Source organism: Amblyraja radiata, chromosome 4 (assembly GCF_010909765.2).
Source record: "Amblyraja radiata isolate CabotCenter1 chromosome 4, sAmbRad1.1.pri, whole genome shotgun sequence".
In the NCBI taxonomy this organism is placed as follows: domain Eukaryota; kingdom Metazoa; phylum Chordata; class Chondrichthyes; order Rajiformes; family Rajidae; genus Amblyraja; species Amblyraja radiata.
Window position 1 is genome coordinate 70,424,199 of NC_045959.1, and position 22,649 is coordinate 70,446,847.

General features: G+C 43.3%; 1 protein-coding gene across 1 annotated transcript in view; it reads right to left on the reverse strand.

The window, feature by feature from the left end:
* pxdnl (peroxidasin like) overlaps nt 1-22,649 on the reverse strand; it is a 498,663-nt gene that overhangs the window by 76,204 nt on the left and 399,810 nt on the right. Inside the window, exon 16 of the mRNA XM_033020388.1 lies at nt 11,345-12,848. Coding sequence (XP_032876279.1) covers nt 11,345-12,848 — 1,504 coding nt within the window. The remainder of the gene's footprint in view (nt 1-11,344; nt 12,849-22,649) is intronic.

A 22,649-nucleotide genomic window follows, 5' to 3' on the forward strand; every position in this document is an offset into this window, starting at 1 on the left:
GAATCGAGAACAGTGAGTTTCTGCTAAAAATAACACATGAAATCCGAATGAGCAACAATATAAACTTGTTTGAGAGCCAAATGTCATTCTTTCACCACTCATGATAAAATCTGGCCCGCTACCAACTTTTTGGTTGCTCGCATGAAGTGGTGTCACATGAGCTAACCAGAGAAGAGTGTACTGTGACGAACTTAATGATCTATCTCTTCCCCTTTCAATCATTTCAGGCACTCATAGCAAAAGGCAGCCAACTGAAATGCCAAATTCCAGTTAGTTGACTCCACAACATATGCTGGGTAATGACTGATATGAGCCATGATACAAAACAATGGGGATGTGAGGATGGAAGCTCTAATCAAATACTAGATGGCATAATGTGTGAGAGGCAAAAATTAAAGAGATGTGCGGGGAAAGTTTTTTTTAAATACAGAGAGTTGTGGGTGCCTGAATCCCACTGCCAGGGATGTGGTGGAGGCAGAAGGCAGAGTGGCATTTAAGATGTTTTTAGCAAGGCAAAGGGATATGCAGAGAATGGAAGGATATGGATTACGTGCAGGCAGAGGAGGTTAGTTTAACCTGACGTGGTCAATATGATCATTGTGAACCAAAGAGCCTATTCCTGATCTGCATTGTTTCATGTAAACATCAGGAAGTGTAGATGGTTAAATTGACACAAAATGCTGGAGTAACTCTTGGGAACATGGATAGGTGATGCTTCGGGTCAAGACCTGAAACATCACCTATTCATGTTCTCCAGAGATGCTGGCTGTACTAATCCACAGCACAGTGGTGCAGCAATAGGTTGTTGCCTTACAGCGCTAGAGTCTCAGGGTCGATCTTGACTATGGTTGCTGTCTGTATGTGCTCCCTGTGACTATGTGGGATTCCTCCGGGTTTTCCGGTTTCCTCCCACACTCCAAAGGTGTACAGGTTTGTAGGTTAATTGGCTTTGGTAAAAATTGTAAATTGTCCCTAGTGTGTAGGACAGTGCCAGTGTACAGGGTGATCGCTGGTCGGTGTGGACTTGGTGGGCCGAAGGACCTGTTTCCACACTGTATCTCTAAAGTCTAAATTAAAGACCACTTCGTTGTTCACTGATCCTTAGTGATGAGAAGATTTGCGTGCAGATAGACGTCAAATTACATATAAAGGGCTGCATTTTCCTTTGCCTCTGGGTGTGATTGTGGCAAAAACTGTGGGGCAGGAATGCATATCAGGAAAGAAAGAGTCTGTGCTTCCCCTTATCTAACACTGATATATTGCAGTGATCTCCTGTTACAATAACAATGGTGGACTCCGTAAAGCAGTCCTTGGCTTGCTCTGTGATTGGAAATGAGCAGTAACATGTGGCATATTTCAGTCCTTACTGAAGAGCCGTTGCTTTATGCCTAGTTTCCCACCAAGGCTAACGCAGCAGATTTGTTTGGATGGATAAGACTTCTTGCAGAGACCGGACTACAACATTACAGTTTGCTCTGTTCTTTGTCTGTGGTGCAATCTCCCAATTATGCTGCACCCCAAGGGAGATGGTGCAAATTCTCTAGTCTGTGGGAATAACTAATTAAAACAGACAAACTCAATCAGGAACCAAAAGCATGTAGTTAATAATTATTTGATATATCTGTGGGATCCTTGCTTGTCCTCAGTGCCTCTCACACACTGGAAGACCGAGTTCCGACTTCCTGGCTGACATAGTGACCTGCTTATTCTGCGTACTTATTTTGCAGGAGCTAACACCCTTCTCAATATGGTTTTTGTGATGATTTCATGGCATGAATGTCTGTGCATTGTCATCACTCTCCATAATGCAACACGTACAATGTTCATGACATCTACATGCGGATATTGTGCAGCTGGATTTTGCAGCTATTGTTTCCTGTGATTACCATATCAAAAACTAGCAGCCTTTCAAACACTTAAATCGGTTCAATCGTACAGATTCGAGGAAATACAAACCAGGTTGTAAGCATGCAGCTATGTTATGAAAAGCTGGAAATGTTGAGAAGATCAGGCAGTACCTTTATTCCCAGGCTGCCATTTCCATTCCAGGCAGAATCAAAAAGCACTCTGCGTGGTTATTTTCTGCCAATAAAAAAATTTTGTGGAAAAATATGGAATGAATTTTGAAAATCCAGATAGAAAACATCCTTGCCTTCCAACCTCCTCAAAACATGCAGCTCAATCAGTCAGTAAAAAGTGGCCTTTAACAAACCCAGGTCACGTTCCTCCGACTTGCTCCTGGTTTGTGGCAAATTTTGCTTTCCTCCACTCAGTTTGCATCTGACCCTTGGGACTGCTTGCACTATGCTGGCACTCAAACCAGGGTAATGGTGATAATGTCCATTAGGTTTGTGAATGGAAAAATAAAACTCAGTAGAAGCTGCCTTATGCTGCCATTTAGCCCCCAAGCATGGTCCACTGAACCAATGGTGTTTTTTCCCCCCAATCAGTTGGGCTCTTCTGAACCTCAAACGCTCACTGCGTTTTCTGGTGCTCTAGAATAATGAATCTGGGTCAGAGCACAAGCCCCACCTTTCCATGAGACCAAGACTAGTCAAAAACATAGAATGGCCCAAGTTAATTTCAGCTTATATAATTTAATACATTCTGAGTAACTGTTCACATATACATTATTGTGGCACCAAGAATTTTTCTTATTTTTACGTTTTCGGGCAGTACGGTGACACAGCGGTAGAGTTGCTGCCTCACAACGCCAGCGACCCGGGTTCAATCCTGACTATGGGTGCTGTCTGTATGGAGTTTGCATATTCTCTCTGTGAGCTGCATGGGTTTTCTCCAGGTGCTCTGGTTTCCTCCCACACTCCAAAGACGTACAGGTTTGTAGGCTATTTGGCTTGGTAAAATTGTCCCTTGTGTGTGTAGGATAGTGTGGTGATCTCTGGTCGGCACGGGTTTGGTCGGCCGAAGGGCCTCTTTCCACGCTGTATCTCTAAAGTAAACTAAACTAAATACACTGTCCACATCCATAGATTTTATAGAAAGACAACCAAATTTCGCACTTTTTAAGTGGCAGGGGCTGGAAACCTGGCAAAGCCTGCATTTGTTGTCCTAAAACTTGCAAGTTGTGAAACTTCTGATGACTCATTTTTGGTGCAAAATAATTATTTCCAAAAGATTAGCTCTTAACAAAAACAAGGCAGTTCATCCTTAAATTAAATTGAAAAGTTAGCAGGTTGCCATAAGTGACATCACTAGCATGGTCTGTTCACATTTCAGATTTTCCTCACTGCAGTTTGTTGGATAGAACCATCAACTATCTGTAGCTCTTTTCATGAGACAGCAGATGTAAATATATACAGGATTTAAAAAAAAAAAAAAATATATATATATATATATATTTAATGATTATTTAACGATTATTTAACTCTGTTCCTAATGGCCCTGTCTCAAGGTGCGAGTCCACCCACGAGTGATCCCGAGTGAAAGAAAAACACACTCGTGGTTGTCTACGAGATTCCAAGTTTATGTTCACGAGTTTAAACGAGTTCCCACGTGTATGTCTAAGTTTGCTGTTTACTTCTCATTTCTGCGATGTACCAAGTTCCTCTCCCGAGTTACCAAGTTCCTACCCCGAGTTACCAAGTTCCTTCCCCGAGTTACTCTTGAGCCAACCGTGAATGAAGGTCTGTTTTAAGTATCAAATAGAGGAGCTGGAGTAGATTCTGATTCAGTATTAAAAGTTATTTAATTTCAGAACTTAAAAAAACTAGGCAGGATCTCAGCCCCGCACTCGCTGCCATTGTGCGGTGAAGCACCAGTGTTAAAGAAGACAGCTCCATCTTGCGGCTTTGAGTTAAAGATAGAATTCAGCGCGGCCGCGTCTATTGATATAACCTACAAAGGGAAGATGCACACCGTCCAGTGCCAGAGCTAGGCTGGGATCATTCTCTGCTCTCATCTCTCTCTTTCTGTGCGTGCATTAGCAGGGGGAAGAGCGGTCTGCCTCTCCGGGGCATAAGACCTCTGTCGCCTGTCCCTTGCAGCCATCAACTTGTTTGTTCCTTTGGTGCACCTCATCTGCCCTGCTCCCATCCCAGCGCTGCCCCAGCTCTCTGCCCCATTCTCTTGGAAATGTTGCTTCCGCCGCTGTAACGAGAAGGGGTCCGGCTGGCTGGCTTGGAGGGTGGGTGGGCGGGAGGGGGAGTGGGTACAAACCACTGAATCCATTCTCAAAAGTCGGGCAGAGCCGTGTAGAACTCATGTTTCTCTCTGTTTCATATATGTGGGAATTCCCTCAGTATGGTCACTCAGCGGGACAGGCAGCATTTCTGGAGAGAAGGAATGGGTGACGGAATGACGTTCCCAAAATTCTGCTGCGTCTTTGTGTTACTCCAGCACTGTGTGTTCACTTTTTGTCAACCAGCATCTGCCCTTTCTCGTGTAAGACATTATTTGTATCCGTGGCAGTTGATTGTCGCTCCCTTCAGTTTCCCAGGGGGTCGGGACGGGACTGGAGTTGGGAGGGAAAGGTGGGGGGGGAGTGGGGGGGGGGGGAGTGGGGGAAGGGGAAGGGGGGGGGAAGGGGAAGGGGGGGTGACTTAGTACGGGAGACAAGTGTAGGAGAGGTGCAACACCTGTTTCTTCCCAGTTCTTTCCCTTCCTCCACTTCCTCCTTCTGCGCATTGACCTTTCTGTCTTTCCAATTTCCCAGTTGTCCTTGTTTCCATCTACCCACCATCCTTCCCCCTGGTTCTACATTTCACCTCTCACTTTTCTTTCTTGTCATCCCACCGTCTGCAGCCCTTTGTCTTCTTCACGTCACCTCCACCTTATGGATCCACATACCATTTGCCAGTTCTTTCCTCATTCATTGCCCTCAGCTCTTTCTACCAGCCATCTTCCTTCTACTCCAGTCCTGAAACCTAAAGCATTACCCTTCTCTTTCCATCCACAGATGCTGCCTGATCTACTAAGTTCCTCCAACACTTTGGATTTTTGCCCACTGGTATAACTGTTAATTCTGGCCAAATTGGTGAGGCCAGGTCACTAAAATTGAGTAAAGGCTTCTGGGCTGCTAGGCCATTTGGTCAATTTAAATGTGCCTTCTGCAGAAGTAGGACAAGCTGCAGAATGGTGCCAGTTTGTCTAGAGCCTAGTTAAGAGCTGCAGGAAGAGAATGGAAACATTTGCAGATCCTGACAAGTAGGCCAAATTGCATGGAATGGATTCAATGAATGCAAACCAGACATACACATTGTATATAATGTTGCAAAGCTTTACTTTGCTAGATGTTGATTGGATTAAGTAGTGAGTCTGGGTTTCTTGAATATCTGGGTAAATGTTGCTATGTTTGCTTCCTGTATTATTGGGTTTGGGAAATGTCTATCATATACTGTGTTAATCAATATCTGTTCCCACGAGGTCCTGTGTCGATCTTCTGGGAGAACACTAAAGCGGCCTTTTCACGGGGCGACTTGACGCAAGAGTTAACCAGAGTTTAACATCGTGGGAACCTCGTGCGATAACAGTACGGCATTCGTGGACCACCGTGGACCACCGTAGCGCTAACGGCAGGTAATCGTGTAACTTGGTCACTCGGGAGAAAATTCAAGAAAGTTTGAATTTCTCCAAGAGTGAATTGTACACTTGTGGTTGAGCATTGCAACATTGTATGAACATAGTGGCCAGTGCGATATCCGTAATAACTCTTGCGGTTACCGTGGGAACTCCTGCGAACGGTGAACCCGGAAGCTGGACAGAGGGGACAGAAGGTGAGTAAAAATTGTCTTCTGTGGGATTGAATTTAAAAAATAAATAAAAATAAAGATTTGCATCCGCATATGGACATCAACTTATTCATGAGTTATGTTAATGAGATTCAAGAAAATAACTATAATCTTTAAAAGGGACTTTAAAAGGGACTTTACTGAAAGGTTACGCATTTTTATGGTCCGTGAGATATTTTTCATATGTACTTCTTTGAGAGATACAGGTCGGAGTCCTCGCCGACTAGCGATCGATGCCTTTCCGAAGCAGGGTCCGGAACGCTACCAATCAATGTTGTACAGAGACCCGTGTAAGGAGTGAACTGCACATGCTGGTTTAAACCGAAGACAGACACAAAAAGCTGGAGTAACTCAGCGAGTCAAGCAGCATCTCTGGAGAAAAATAGTTGATGTTTCGGGACGAGACACATCTTCAGACTCAATTCCGATTAGGCTGTCTGAAGAAGGGTTCCGATTCGAATCGCCACCTATTCTTTTTCTCCAGAGATGCTGCCTGACCCGCTGACTTACTCCAGCTTTTTATGTTTTTCTTCCCAGATCTGACTTACCTGCTGAGTTACACCAACATTTTGTGTCCTTCTGTGCGTATTAACCAGCATTAACCAGCGTCTGCAGTTCCTTTAGACATTACCTAACTTCAGATTTTAGAGATATAGCGCGTGGGAACTCCTGCGAACGGTAAACCCGGAAGCTGGACAGAAGGGACAGAAGGTGAGTAAAAAAGGTGGTCTCAATATCGACAAGGGAACATGTGTCCTTCGAGGACGTCCCACCTAATTGTCATTGTTGGATAATCTTTTTAACAGGAACACTTGCAGAGATGGCTCCCAGAAAATCTCAAAGAAAGGGGGTAAAGCGTGTCAGAGATGTTTTTGCCATGCAGGAGAATGAGGAGGAGACGCAGCAAGAGAGACAGGTGGAGAGGCAACAGGAGATGCCACAGATAACACTGCCTGTGGGCTCCTTGGAGCAGGGAGAGGGTGAGCAAGGTGGATTTCAGATTGCCTCCCCAGTAGCCGTTGTAGGAATAGCCTCTACAGACGCTTATGTAAAGGGAAGATGGCAGAAGGTAAGGCCATATAACTTCACCAGGGTACAAGAGGGGGAACTTGTAGAATGGTACCAATTTAACGAGATTCTCTACGATAAATCCAGAGAGGATTATAGAAACAGGGAGAGAAAAAGGAACCTGCTGGAGACGAAGGCTGCCGAGTTTCCCGAGTGCTCATGTGAGTTTATATAACGATATATAAGTTCATCAAGAGGAGAACCATTTAATGTTATCCAAGATTTAAAAACATACATTGCTATTGATGTAAAAGTGCTGTGTTTGCAGTTAACTTAAACTTCTCTTATAAGTCTGTCTGTGCCCTGCAGCTGCAAAGTAAAAAAGTCGCAGACAGCGCGTCAATGAAAAAAACCACCATCCTGTACTCGAAATTACTTAGTATAGGCATGTCTCCAAATGAGCCAATTCAACCAAGGGAGGATATTTATAGTGTGTGAAAAAAAAAGTTACATCATTTGTGTCACGTGTAGTTCACGATGTTCATTCAAGATTTAACGCGAAAGCTCGGGAGACGGACAAGTCACTCGCACAAATAACAGAAATGCCGAGTACCGTGGGAACTCTTTATCTACCCCCCGTTATATCGTGCGAGACTCGTGCTGGACCACGACCACTTCACTCTGGTGACATCTTTCGTCAACTCGCCCCGTGAAAAAGCCCTATTAGGACTCCGTGACCTTCTGGAGTGTCTCTGCTTGAGCGAGGCTAAAGAGGGCTTGATCACGCAGATACGAGGATCAAACCTGTGGTGGTTGGGTCTAGTAGTGGAACTTTAATTGTATTTTGTCAAAATAAAGTTTAGATGCTTAAGTGCTTGACAGTAATTTTTGACTGAAACTAGACTGGGGGGAAGCTTAGAACCAGCTATTTACATAACTACCAGTTAAGGGCCTGTCCCACTTAAGTGTCCTTGGCACGCAAATTACGCTACCTCATGGTCGCGTTGAGCCGAGACGGTCTCGCGAAGGTTGGGCGCGAATTCATGCGCCTGCACAGCCGTCTGGAGCGCGTGACGTCATTTGAAGATGGACACAAAGCTGGAATAACTCAGCGGGACCAGCAGCATCTCTGGAGAGAAGGAATGGGTGATGTTTCGTGTCGAGACTCTTGTTCAGTCTGAAAAGAAGGATCCTGACCCGAAATGTCATCCATTCCTTCTCTCCAGAGATGCTGCCGGTCCTGCTGAGTTACTCCTGCATTTTGTGTTTATCTTTAATTTTCTTGGCCCCGCTCTGGGAGTAGAAGTGGGGGCGGATCCGGACCGCAACGGCCGTGAGCCCCAGGCTGAGTTCGGCGATCGTTTGCCTGCTTCTGCTGCTGTTGAAGGCGAGACGTTGCGTCACGCCAGTGTCTTGGGCCCGTCCCACATTGGCTGTCAGTTCCGCGACAGGCCGTTGGCGCACAAAGATTTCGTTCATTACAAAAATTTTGGAGCCCAACGCAATGTCGCGCACAACTACATACCCCTCCACGCTTCTAAGTTATACGATGCCCGTGCGCCTCAACGCGACCACGAGGTCGCGTAATTTGCATGCCAAGGACACGTAAATGGGAAAGGCCCTTTAGTCATCCATTCAATGTCATTTGGGTATGAGGGATTATGCTTCTTAATTAGGATTTCTTGCAAACATTTTCTACCTGAAAAACAGATGCAATGAGGTCAGATATCATCATTTGAGTCCTATGGCTAGGCTGTTTTAAGAACTTCCCACGAGAGTCTCCCAACTTGCAATGCTGGTATTTTAAAGGGAGATTCAATCTTTTCTGTTAAGTCACTCGCTTTGATGGATGGCTGATTTTTCTCTTCATTTAGCTTATAGCATTTGTCAGCTGTTTCCTATTACTCTTGTCAGAACATTCTATGATGATTTACTTAGGCCTCCTACGTTGTCATATCATTTTTCCTGTTACTATGCATATAAATTCTTTCAGTGAAAGTTTAAAGGCCACTCCCTGACATGATTTTCATTTTGTAATGAAAAACTGGAGAGGTGATTTATACAGGAATTTGCTTTAGTGAAAGCATTGTTAACCCAGAATTCAGCAGTAACATACCCTTGGTAAGAAAATACATATGAGGTTCTGTAATCCAGAAGAATCAGAAACAGCTGAAAAAGATTCACCATGATTGTACAGAGAGAAAAACCCCCAGTAATGGCTAAAAGGAATGGTATCAATTGTTGGTAGGCTCAAAATGCTGGAGTGACTCAGCGGGACAGGCATCATCTCAGGAGAGAAGGTGGGTGCCGTTTCGGGTTGAGACCCTTCTTCAAATTGCATGTATCAATTCGGATTGAAGGTATCAATCCTTGGTTCAGTTTTATTTAGCAGGAAGTGTAACATTGTCTACATGAGTTTAAAACACCAGTTACATGTTGTAACACACAAGGTTTAAAGTTGCTACAAATAAGAGTTTCATCAGCAATGATTCTTGCATGATTGAGGCTTTGGGTCAGATTACTATTATTAGAGTTGGATCAAGCTCCCGACAATAAGCGAGTTTGGTCACCTAAGCGCATCTGAATTCAAGGGTCAATACTGATTTTTAAATCAAATCTGTTATACAGTGAATAATTTGTGATCAGCTGTTGAATTTCTAGCCCAAAATCTCACTGGTGACAAGTTCCAAAACGTTAGCAGAGCCTTGCGATAGGTTGAATTGGCTGTCAGAGTTAATTAGACTGAATTTCTGAAGTTGAATGACTTATTGCCAAATAACCTGCTCAATGTTAATGATCAAAGAGCTGGATGCCTGGATGTGTAACGTCAACAACTTCCAAAACATTGCAACGAACGGTCCAGCAGGTGGCAGAGGCCAGAACTCTGAACAAACTGAGTTCAATAATGACCAACCCCACTCACCCACTCCATGCCCTGAAGGTGATCAAGAGCAGCATCTTCAGTCAGAGGCTGATTGCACCAATGTGCAAAACTGAGAGACATAGGAAGTCCTGTTTACCAGCTGCTATAAGGTTATATAATGCGCATAAATAACTGCACTTTTTTTTTAATTAATTGTATTTTAACTTGTATTTTAACTTGTATTTTAACTTGTTAAGTATAGAAGCCATTTGAGGAAATGTGTGGTGTTATGTCTGTCTTGAAGCTGTCGTGGCACTGTAATTTCCTGTAAAGGATTATTAAAGGTATAATCAATCAACACCAGAGACAAAGCAACCCCATTGATTAGCACCCCATCGACCACGCTGAACATTCATTCCCTCACAGAAGATAGATGCAGAAAACTGGAGTAACTCAGCTGGTCAGGCAGCATCTCTGGAGAAAAGAAATAGGTGACCTTGTAAATCCTGGCCAAAACAGAGCAGGAATAGCACCAACATTTAATAATAACAATAATGATGGATGGGATTTATATAGCGCCTTTCTAATACTCAAGGCGCTTTACATCGCATTATTCATTCACTCCTCAGTCACACTCGGTGGTGGTAAGCTACTTCTGTAGCCACAGCTGCCCTGGGGCAGACTGACGGAAGCGTGGCTGCCAATCTGCGCCTACGGCCCCTCCGACCACCACCAATCACTCACACACATTCACACACGGGCAAAGGTTGGTGAAGTGTCTTGCCCAAGGACACAACGACAGTATGCACTCCAAGCGGGATTCGAACCGGCTACCTTCCGGTTGCCAGCCGAACACTTAGCCCATTGTGCCATCTGTCATCCCTTTAGTAAAGGACTCATGCATTGTTAGGACATTGTTAGGACATTTTGGTCAAGTCTGTATCTCTGCAGATACAAGACAGGCTGCTGAATGGTGCCAGTAAGTCTAGGGCCCAGGTCAGTGTTGCAGATAAGAAATGTATGAGTATCTCTTCAATTGACAGAATGAATGAGATTTATGCAGAGGACCTGCAAAGAAGTATAAAATGCATGGTTGATTGGATTACTGTAACAGTATTGTAAATAATGTTGCTAGACAGTTACCCTACTGTTTGTTGATTGGCCAAAATGTTAAGCCCTGGCAGGTTTGTTTGAATTCCAGGGTAAATGTTGCATTATTCAAGTTAAGTTAGCTTCTTCCAGGGAGACTCTGTTATCGGTTTGGGGAACTGGGGGGTAAGCTTGAAAAGAGTGTATTTACTATTTCCGGGTCTCGATCTGAAACACCAGTCTGATGGAGGGTCTCAAACCGAAACATCACCTATTCTTTTTCTCTAGAGACGCTGCCTGACCTGCTGAGTTACTCCTGCTTTTTGTGTCTATCTTCAGTTTTAACCAGCTTCTGCAGTTCCTTACTGTATATTCATGCCTCACGATTGTCAGCTGCAGTGTGCGACATCTACAAAATGCATTACAGCTACTCACCTAGGTACATAATCAATCCACAGTACCTGGTTAACTCACTAACTCTATTACCAAGAAGGATAAGGGTAGCATGAGCATGGGGGCACCACCACTTGTAGCCTTCAACTGCAAGTGGGTTAATTTTAATTATTTGATCATGTTTATGAAAGATGGAGCCTCCCCTTCACACACTTGGGCATCTTCAGAATCAGTTCACACTCACCTTTTAAGTTTGTCTCTCACTCTTGGGTTCTTGATCTCATTCTGTAAGTCCTCAAAGTTGCCTACAGTGCTCATGTTGCAAAATACTCTATAATCAGTGTACGAGGGGATGCCATGATCACGGCCTCTCTGGATATTCATTGCTGCCAGGTCCAAGGCTACGGCATGAGCCATTGAGAAGAGCCTCTCCGTCAGTTCCGAATTGAGGACCTCCGTGGGGACTCGCATTTTCCCTGCAAAAGCAAAAAGGCCCCGGAGAAGTGGATCAATGCCCCCTTCTTGGATAAGTCTGAAGGGAGAGAAGAAAGCCTTATGAAGAGGAAGGTGACCCTCAGGAATTGGCTGAAAGGAAGTGTTTAGGCGATGGAGAATGGGGTTGATCAACGTGTGACCAAACCGAAAGGCCGCTGTTGCAAAAGAGTTCAAGATCCCGCCATTTACATTGGGATTATAGTTTGTATACCGCCCCATCATTTTCATCCCCACATCTCCCAGGATCTTGGGGAGCCAGTGTTTGTACGTGAGGTGCTGCATCTGCCCACCGACTATTTTCCGTGCCTCGTGGTAGATGGTGTCGCCATCCCAGTGAGGATTCAGTCGCAGTAGTTCGGCCGCGATGCGGTTATGTTCCCGGTACCACAGGGTATGCATGGCCGTCAGGGCAACATGCTCGTTGGCCCGATGATCCCCTGCGAGGAAGCAGGGGATTGGGCTCTCATTCTCATCCCTCAAGCATTCTATGGTCTGGTCTGTGGCAAAAGGCAACATGCGTTTGCTAGACCCTCGCACAGTATCGCCTTCTTTCAACAGACCACGTTGGTTCGTCAGGTCTCTAATTTCCGCGGATTCACGGTCCCTGGTGCCATAGACGTTTGATGCATCGATGTAGGACGTGAGGTGATTGATCTGTTCTCTGGCATACACGGACTTCATCAGCAAGGAAGTCATACCGCTGCCGCAAACCGGGCTGGAGCGAACAAAAAACATGCATGGAGCTCTCCTTATTCGAGGATCGTTGCTTGGAATCATAATCGGAAAGCACGGGGGGTCATTATTGCATACAGAACTGCAAGGCAGTCCATCTGAGAACCGTGACATACTGAGAGCGGGCACGGTCAGATCCATATCATGGTCCAAGAACTGTCCCCACTGCATGAGCATATGTGTATATCTGTCATCTGGAGTTATTGTCTCTGTCCCAATTAGTGTTGTGGAAACAAGGCGAGGGAGAGGTAAGGGATAGCCATTGTACAAACGGATGGAATCAGTACCTCTCGGGAGGCTGAAACCATTTTCGTAAACTGGTTTAAGAATTCTCTGAAAGGCTGTGAGGGACGCTCCCCACATGGGATGCTGCAGGTTGTTGCACGTGCCATCGTGGGTTCGATACTTTTGGTGATAACATATATCCGAGCAGTTCGGGAACCGCCTGTGAGCTGTGCATCCAGAGAGGTTGGCTATGAGGTCCAGGTAACGTGGCGAAACCAGATTGTTGTAGCGGAAATCTGAAAGAACAAAAATAATCACGGCAGTCAGGCTCCTGAAGGACGGATATCAATTTATCTTAATGATGTTGACATTTCTTCTTAATTGATTTCAGCTCCCCTACTGAACAAGAATGACATGCTCAAGAATGTGCAGAAGGGGATAAAAAGATGTAGATGATAGTTAGAATCAAATGAAAATTAATTGAATTCCAAATAATTAATCTCAATCTGTACAGCCATTTACACATATGTAGATAAGACACAAAATGCTGGAGTAACTCAATGGGTTAGGCAGCATCTGTGCAGAAAAGGAATAGGTGACGTTATGGGTCATGACCTGAAAAGACACCTATTCCTTTTCGCCCGAGATGCTGCCTGTCTGCTGAGTTACTCCAGCATTTTGTATCTATCTTCGGTGTAAACGAGCATCTGCAGATCCTTCCTGCATATGTGTGTAGAGATTGTTTCTCCCCCTCATCTATCTGGTGTGTTGTGCATTGTACTACCAGCCATTTTCAACCCCTATGAACATTTGTGAAACTGGATAAAAATGTATTAAAGGCCACACTATATTAACAACCACAGAACAAATGTAGAAAATATTTATTTTCTGAGGAGGTGAGCAAGACTGCAGGGGAAGGGGGATCGACCAAACCAATGCAAGTCTAGATAACCCTCCTACAATGGCCTGTTCTGATGACAGTGTGATATCAATAGGAGCACATTTGATCCGAGGTATCAGCCATGCTCAAGTGACTTGCACACAAAAGTGCCGTTGCCATTTCCCTGTAATGCACAATTTCACCTACAAGTGATTACTGATGGGATATATCCTGTAAAAATCCTTTTTACATGTGTGAAAAATGTGTGCAAACAGATCCAATTTCTCAGCCTTTGTTCTCAAAATTTTCAATTGAAGAAACTAATATATTCTGAAAGTTTTCTGGACTTTGCACAACTTGAAATGATTCAATTTTTTTTCCCTTTGGAATTAAGCTGTTCATCTCGTTTCCCATCTAGAAACCAATCTGGTGACAATGAGCTGCTGATGTCATCATTCTTTAGCCCACACCATGGTCTGGAGTAGAATGTTATCAGAAAACACCACAGGAAGGGAAAGCAGCATTCTGGCTCAAGAGATTTATTACTCAGCTAATGCTGGCAATTCTGTCCCGGTGCTAACAGTTCCAGCCAAAGGATTACTCAGTAAATATGCAATGTACTTGAAGCTATTTAAGTCATTTTTATTTCTTGGGAAGTAAATAAAAGGGAATATTCAAAGCAAAATTAATAATCATATCTCATAGTTTCCTCACACTATGCCAATCTGCACACAATCTGAACCAGGGAACAATATTAAACTGTGAAGGAAGGATTAAACCGAAGTTGCTGGTTTAAACCGAAGATGGACAGAAAAAGCTGGAGCAACTCAGCGGGTCAGACAGCATTTCTGGAGAAAAGGAATAGTTGATGTTTTGGGTTGTGCCCCTTCTGTTTTTTTATTCTTTCCTTGAACGAATTTAACATAGAATTGCTGGCACACTACTGAGACAAGTTCATTGATGACAAGTCAGCCCAACATAGTAGATCTTATTCCAAAGATTCCCCAAACATCGTTATCAATGGCTGGATAGAACACAATAGCATCATTATTTATATGATAACTGCTCAATTATTTTTCATCTGCAACTATTTATCTACTGAAGTTTTCCAGATGTTTCTGATAATGAAATTTTACAAAAAAAACCCAACACAGAGAAAAGTTGCAAGATATAATTGCAAAGTTATGAAAGACTAATCAGTATTTTTTTGAGTGGAAAATATCAGCATAAAGTAAAAACAGGTTGAAGTTAGTTTTCTGCAAACAAGTGAAAGTAAAACCCAATATTCAAATTTATTTTACATGCGACGTGAGGAATTTTGCCGTGAATTTGACCGAACTTTATAAAATTTGATACAAATTTATTTTTCCTTCATGGCAACCCAGGATAAGTACCTGGAATAACACAAAAACAAGTTTAGTACTTTGATTAGGTTGTCATCATCAATGAATGTGAGTTACATTAAGCACATAATATGCTGCATTTCTGAAGAACAATTTAGCATAATGATCAACAGAAAGGCACGTTGCAATAAATCATTTTGTTGTTTTACACATTATGAGCTTTCCCTGGCCAAGTCATGAAGCCATAATAAACATTGGCTAATTACAGGGATGGTAAACCTATGTAGTAACTATTGTTTAACACAAAGTGCAATATAGTGCAATATAGTGTCCACTAGTTACTGCTGTTAACTATTTAATTCCCTTCATTGTTAGCAAAACTGGAAATCAAAAGTAAATGTTTCACTCACCGGAGTAATGCCAGGATGCTAGCATCAATAGTCAGCAGAGCCATTAGCCACAGCTCTGTGACATCTCATTGCTGGCTTTCATGAAATGTAATTAAGGTTTAAGCACCTGGAAAAGAAGAGCAAAGTGAATGGCTGAATATTTCAGCCGAGATATTACGCAATAAAAATTGCATAAGTTGAACTTAACTGTGGTGCAGGATGGGTGAAGTTAGAAAAACTTGGATCCATCTGGATTTTACATGCCTCCTCTTTAAATAAAGGAGTTGGGATGTGATAAGTTGGAAATAATAGTATTTCCTCTGTCCACCTGCCTTTCCATTGTGGGATCAGTTTGAGGGAAGTTGAGGATGTATTTCAAGGTGATGGGTCATGCATATACAGAAGGAGCTGCCAGAGAATATAGTTGAGGCAGGTTCAAGAAAAGCATTTAAAAGGCATTTGGAAGGTCGATGAATAGAGAAGGTTTAGAGGGATATGGGCCAAATGGGATAAGCTTAGGTGGGCATCTTGCTTGACATGGAACAGTTGGGACGAAGAATCTGCTTCTGTACCATATTACTCCATGACTTTCTCTATGGCTGAATTTGGCCACGTTGGCAATTAAATATGCTGAGAAGGTATCTGATTGCCTTTTCCACCTCAGACTGCTATGATTCCAAGGATCAGTTATTGTCTGTAAGGTGCCATAGGCAGAGAACTCAAGAATAATGGCAGATAGCCAAAATAATCTTTCTGGGTTTGCAACTACTTATCAAGATAGGCATGGTTTTTCAGGAATATGAATCGTCTTACAATGTCCTGGAGCATGGGATCGAGTCAGTGTCAGGTGACAAATGTGGTTTAAAAATGTTTTTAAATGAAATAAGAAAGAAAAAATATAATTTTGACGCTGATATGAATTGCAAGAAACTATGGGAAAGCAAAATACATGACCACAAAGTAGAAATATTGGAATCTGGGGAACAGCACAGAAAATGCATTAAATATTTATTATGCTTTGTATCTCCAGATTTGTGCAAATACGTGAGTTAACTAAATATCAGGTGGTTAAACAAGCATAACAGGAAATCTGAAGGCATAATAGAAGTACAACGGGATCTGGGGGTCCTTGTTCAACAGTCAATTAAAGTAAGCATGCCGGTGCAGCAGGCAGTGAAGAAAGCGAATGGCATGTTGGCCTTCATAACAAGAGGAGTTCAGTATAGGAGCAAAGAGGTCCTTCTGCAGTTGTACAGGGCCCTGGTGAGACCACACCTGGAGTATTGTGTGCAGTTTTGGTCTCCAAATTTGAGGAAGGACATTCTTGCTATTGAGGGAGTGCAGCGTAGGTACACAAGGATACTTTCAACGGGGGGCTAGATAGGGCTCTTAAAGATAGCGGAGTCGGGGGATATGGGGAGAAGGCAGGAACGGGGTACTGATTGTGGATGATCAGCCATGATCACATTGAATGGTGGTGCTGGATCGAAGGGTCGAATGGCCTACTCCTGCACCTATTGTCTATTGTCTAAGTGCAAATCAATTTGAGTAGATGTGTGCAAGAATAAATGTTGAGAGATAATCTGTCTTATTTATTGTGTGTCTACCACAGATTACCCACTATGATTAGACAGGTGGTTTCCTTAGTAAATTCTTACTGGTCATTTCAAATTGAAATTAATCCCTCTACCCATTCCATTTTTGACTAAAACGTCTAAAAAAAAAGCAGAAAGATTCAGCCATATATTTCTTTTTCTTCTTTTCCAGTTGATACTTAGTTTTCGTCCTTGGAGCCAGCAATGATATACCATCAAGCTATTGCCATATTAGATGTGATAGCAAATGAAAGGAGAATCCAGACAAAATCTTCACACTGAATTCACCTTTTATGCAAGTCGTTAAATAAAATCAGTGAAGTTAGTTTTTTTTATCACACAAACTAGTAAGATTAAACGAGAACTTACCAGTTTGAAGTTTGATCTGTATTTTATGAGGAGTTACGATGAGGGTTTACGTGAAGAAGCCCGCCACGACGCATGCGTGTCATTCTTCAAAGCAGCGGTGTGAAATCACAGATAACTGTAATGACTAAACATAGTAAGATTAGAGAAGAGATACCAGTTAAGTATATGATCAAGGGTGGGAGCGGAGGGCACGTGATCCCTCATCGTAACTCCTCATAAAATACAGATCAAACTTCAAACTGGTAAGTTCTCATTTAATCTTACTATTTTACTTCGGAGTCACGTGAGTGACTACGTGAAGATTTTAAAGCTCTGTGATTTCATGCCGTGGAAACGAGTCCATGCATCACGTCTGCCTTGATGACTGTAGGAGGATTTGTGTTAACATAATTTGGACATGAATTCGACATTGAAATCATAAAATTTATTAACACAAAATTATAACCCCTTTTTATGGGTTTAAATTAATTTACAGAACTTAAAATTGTTTCTGCAAACGTTCCAGGTTTCATTACTGGTTTATTGTAAAATAATTGGAATGTTTTTTCCCCAGACCATCCTGCTGCCTTGAGGATTTGGTCCATTGGTACATCCAACTGTATCACTGCCGATGTAGCTGCAGCCCTGGTGGAATGAGATTTAAAAATATTAGTATCCACCCCTGCCTGTGTTAGCACCTGTTTCAGCCATCTTGAGATGGTCTGGACCATCACTCTTTTGTGTGGTTGCTTGTGGCTGACCAAAAAGTGCCTTCTCATTGCCTCTTAGGATTTTCGTTTTCCCCATGTATAACGACAGATGTCTTACTATACACAGACGGTCATCTGTTGGCTATGACCTAAATTGTATATTGAGGCCTGCTGATCCCTGTCTGTTCTGCTTTACTAACTCATAGATATGAAACTTAATATTTTCTTTTGAGGAAGTCATGTTGTCCAATCTTAGTTTATGCAGTGACTGTACCCTCTGTGCCGTGACCAATGCCATTAGCATGACTGTTTTTAATGTCAGTCTGTGTAGGGACAGAGCTGTTGCTGGAGACCAATTCCTGAGCATCTTCAGGACAATACTTACATCCCATATTTGGGAGTACCTGGTTCTTGGGGGATTAGTATTAAAAATTCCCCTCATAGGTTTTGTTACCAGTGGGTGAGTCCCAACAGAGTAACGCTCTGTCCCCTGCCATAGGTAAGTCGATAGGGCACTTCTGGCGCAGTTGATGGCACTGTAACTGAGCCCCTCATCATAGTGGAGGCCTGCCAGATATTCCAGAACAGACGGGATGTTCATGTCTCTGTAGGTGATGTTGTTTTTATGGCAGTACATCTCCCACTTCCTGATATAACCAGATACTGTTTTTTGGTTGACTGTCTTTGGGCCGCCGAGATCATGTTCACTGTTCGGTCCGTCAGTCCCAGTTGTAGTAGAAGTGTTTTTAAAACTCTACAAATTAATAAGTTCAAATGTTTATGGCATGGGTGGCTATCCCTTGTTACGGGATGTAGCAATAAATCTGGTCTATGTGGGATGGTGATACATGGTTCTAATACCATGTTTAATACCACTGGGAACCATGGTTGAGTAGGCCAATCGGGTACTACCAAAATACCAGACGCAGAGTCTTGTTGTATTTTCCTTAATATCCGACTGATGAGGCAGAAAGGAGGGAATGCGTAAATAAACAATTTCCCCCCAATGCAGCGAAAATGCATCTGTCGCCGCTGCCCCAGGGTCTGGTTCCCATGAAACATAATTTGATAACTGGTGGTTAAGTCTGGATGCGAATAGATCGATATCTGGTGTTCCATATTTTGCTGTAATATCAGCAAATACTTTTTTATTCAACATCCATTCGGTGTTTTCATTAAATTTGCGTGACCTGGTGTCTGCCACTAAATTTAGTCTTCCTGGTAGGTAAGTGGCTGATATCCAAATATCTCTCTGGATACACCATTGCCAAATTGTATTAGCCAGATTGTCACATGTCGATTTGTTTCCACCCATGTGGTTAATGTATGCTACCACGGTGGTATTGTCTATCTGTAGTCTAACATGCTGGTGATATGACCCAGTACAATATGACATTAGGCCATGGAATGCACCCAACATTTCCAGGTAGTTTATGCCCAGTGTGAGTAATAATGATGCCTCCTGAGCAGTCCATCTACCTCCACAGCTGGTGATGGTATTGGTGGCTCCCCACCCAAGTGCACTGGCATCAGTTTGTAGTACCATGGAAGGGTTACTGACAATGATTGGATTGGAACAAGCCAGATGTTATCTATCCACCATTTTAGTTCCATTTTAGCTTGATTGGTAGTTTCATAGGTCTGTCAAAGTGACCTGCATTAATTTAGAGTGCTTGTATTTTTGCTCTCTGTAAGTTTTGGTAATGTAGAGGTCCAAATTGTGTGGCTGGAAAGGCAACCATCATTTTGCCAATTACTTTTGCTACCAATCTGATGGATGGTTTGCTGATGTCAATGAGGTTATTGCAAGCCTCTATTAAATCTCTAGCCTTTCCCTTAGGCAGAGTCACCGACATGTGAACTGAGTCAATGGTGAACCCCAAATAGTCCATAGTAGTGGAAGGCGTTAGTTTAGATTTAACTGGATGGATAATAAATCCCAGTTTTTCATATAACTGTTTTGTGGCTGTTAGTTTGTTTGGCCAATTCCAAAGTTTTGCCCACAATGAGTATGTCATCTAAATATGCCATGACCATGTGTTTACGTTTCCGTAGAAACGCTAGGGCTGGTTTCAAAATTGTGTGAACAGCCTGGGGCTGATGATAACCCATTTGGAAGTGCTTTATACTGCCAGTGTTGTCCCATCCAGTTGAATTTTAAGTAACATCTGTGGTCACCTCGTATAGGCACTGAATAGTAAGCATCTTTTAAATCAATGCTGGCCATGAAGTAACCTTTAGAAATTAATTGTTTAACAGTAACAAAGGTTTCCATTTTGTCAGATCTATGATGATGCGACAACCACCATCTTTTTTGTTTTTGGTAAATATATTGGACACGAATTCTAATGGTTTGTGTTGAGTTTTCTCAATTACACCTTTTACGTAAAGCCTTTCCAGTTCAGCTTGCGCTTTTGATTTTTCTTTATCAGAAAGCACGAACATTCGGTTCGGTATATGTTGAACTGGAGGGCTGTATGTGTATAAACTCTATTGTATATCCCTGGATACTGCTTAAGATGTAAGTATCGGTTGTTAACATGCTCCATGCATTCAGAAAAGAGTGTAATCTCCCCCCAACCTCCATGCTCCCTGTATTTTGTAGGGAACCAGACCCACCTACCTCCATAGTTACCAGTGGCAGGTTTACTTCTTTTTGTAGGTTCTTCGCTGCTGTTGTTGCGCTGGTGTCTGGATTTTCGGTTTGGTTGGCGTTGGAGGTCCCTGCATCTTCCAAGAAGGCCGGCCTGGGCCATGGCTTAAAAAAGACTCATGTTTTGAGTACCGGGCCTTCGAGCTTTCACCAGTTCTGCTGGTGGGTGCGTAGGGGTGCTGTCTTTGGCTGTAGTGGGTTTTTGTTGGAGTCCCTTTTATTAGTCCAGTAGGTTCTCTTGTTCCTGCACCCCTTGCACACTTATCTTTCCTTCTGCGGACCCCTCTTCCAGGTCAGCCCAGAACTGACCCGCAGTGCTCCCCTCTGATGAGGTAGAAGCACTGTGCAGCCCTTCAAGAGGTACTGCTGTGGGTTTATCATAGGGCCCACAGTGACCCGACTCCATCTCCCGGAGTCTGTCACGTTGGAGCAAATGCTCCAACACACCGCTCCATCCGGCTCCAGCGCTCTCGGTCGCTGGCCGCCTGCGGTTGTTCAAAGTCGGACTCCTCTGAGTCCACGACCTTGTTTGTTTTTGTGTCTAGCCTTTCCACCCGGCCACGTGGATCTGGCCGGTGCGGAGGCGACATCGGGCACAGCTGATCCCACTATCGGTGATCCGAGTGCCGCTGGCTGCTGCTGGCTGCCCGCTGCTCCGCGGTCCTCCCTCACCAGCTTTGTCCTTACTGCCCTGCCGCGGAGTGGATCTGGCCGGTGCGGAGGCGACATCGGGCACAGCTGATCCCATTATAGGTGATTCAAGTGCCACTGGCCGCTGCTAGCCCACCAGCTTTGTCGCAGCCCGTTGGTTTCTCCACCTGTAATCAGCATGGGAAAACACAAAAAGACCGCAGCTCTTACCTGCAGGTCCAGGTTGAAATTGTCGCTACGGGGGAACGCCGTTCCACCCCGCCTCCTGCTGTTTTCGACTTGTCAAAAGTCGACGGCCCCTTCTGAATAGTCTCCCGCCCGGCCGTGGTGTTCTGGCCGGCGCGGGACCAAAAGTCGGCACAGCCGATCCCTTACGGGGCTTGTGCCTTCAGCTGCTGCTGGCTTCCGCAACTTCACGGTCCTCCCCAGCCAGCTTCACTCGCAGCACTTGTGGACATTATTTTGTCCAGCTTCCCCCCCAGTGTAAAAACAGCGCGGGGACAAAAACTACCGCAGAGTAAATCACTTACCTGCAGGTCGCGGTTTCAAACTTACCGCTGCGGGGGAACGCTCCACCCCGCCTGTCGTTTCGCAAGCGTGAAAGCGATATGACACGCATGCGTCGTGGCGGGCTTCTTCACGTAGTCACTCACGTGACTCCGAAGTAAAATACATATTGCAAAGCAAATAATTTGATTTCATTAATAACCATAAAACATATTCCCTTTCAGGTTTAATTTCAATATGTGTACCAATTAATATGATAAGCAATTGACTATTTACTCACCAGATATCTTCCACCTCCAACAATGTAACCAAATACAAGAATACAGAAGGCTGTGGAAGCCAAGTTAATGTATATTTTTAAGAAAGAGAGACAGTGTAGATAGATTCTTGATTAGCACGGGTGTCTGAGGTTATGGGAAGAAGGGAGAATGGGATTGAGAGGGAACGCTAGATCAGCCGTTATTGAATGGTGGAGTAGATTTGATAAACTGCTGACTAAGCCAATAAATTGTCATTTAAATTATGGGAAAGCTAGCAGAAATTCTACGGGATTATTTATAAAAGTATACATCCAACCTGTAATACAGACAGAAACTGTAAAAGCACCTGGATGTAAACACCTGGGTTTAAGTCTAGTAGCAAAGTTTAAAAAAAGTAGGTGATCAGAAGAGCAAACTGCGGGTTTAACTCCACATTAGAATCTATATTTTTACAGAGGCAAAAGAAAACAAAACATGGACCATGAAGATAAATGTGGAATACAACTTCAAATTAAGCAATGACAACAGTGAAAGAGGGCACTGATTCAACATTTAAACAAAAGTATCACAAATCCAGGACCAATGTGTGAAAGTTTTTATTACAAATGGAATCTTGATAGCCAAGAAAACTAATTTGAGTGAGGCATAACAAACCATTACCCATTTTTTGATCAGAAATATAAGTTAAAATTATGCGTAAAAAGTGATAAATATAGGGAACCAACTTTTATTTCTAATATTTGCTGCAATTAGAAATAGAT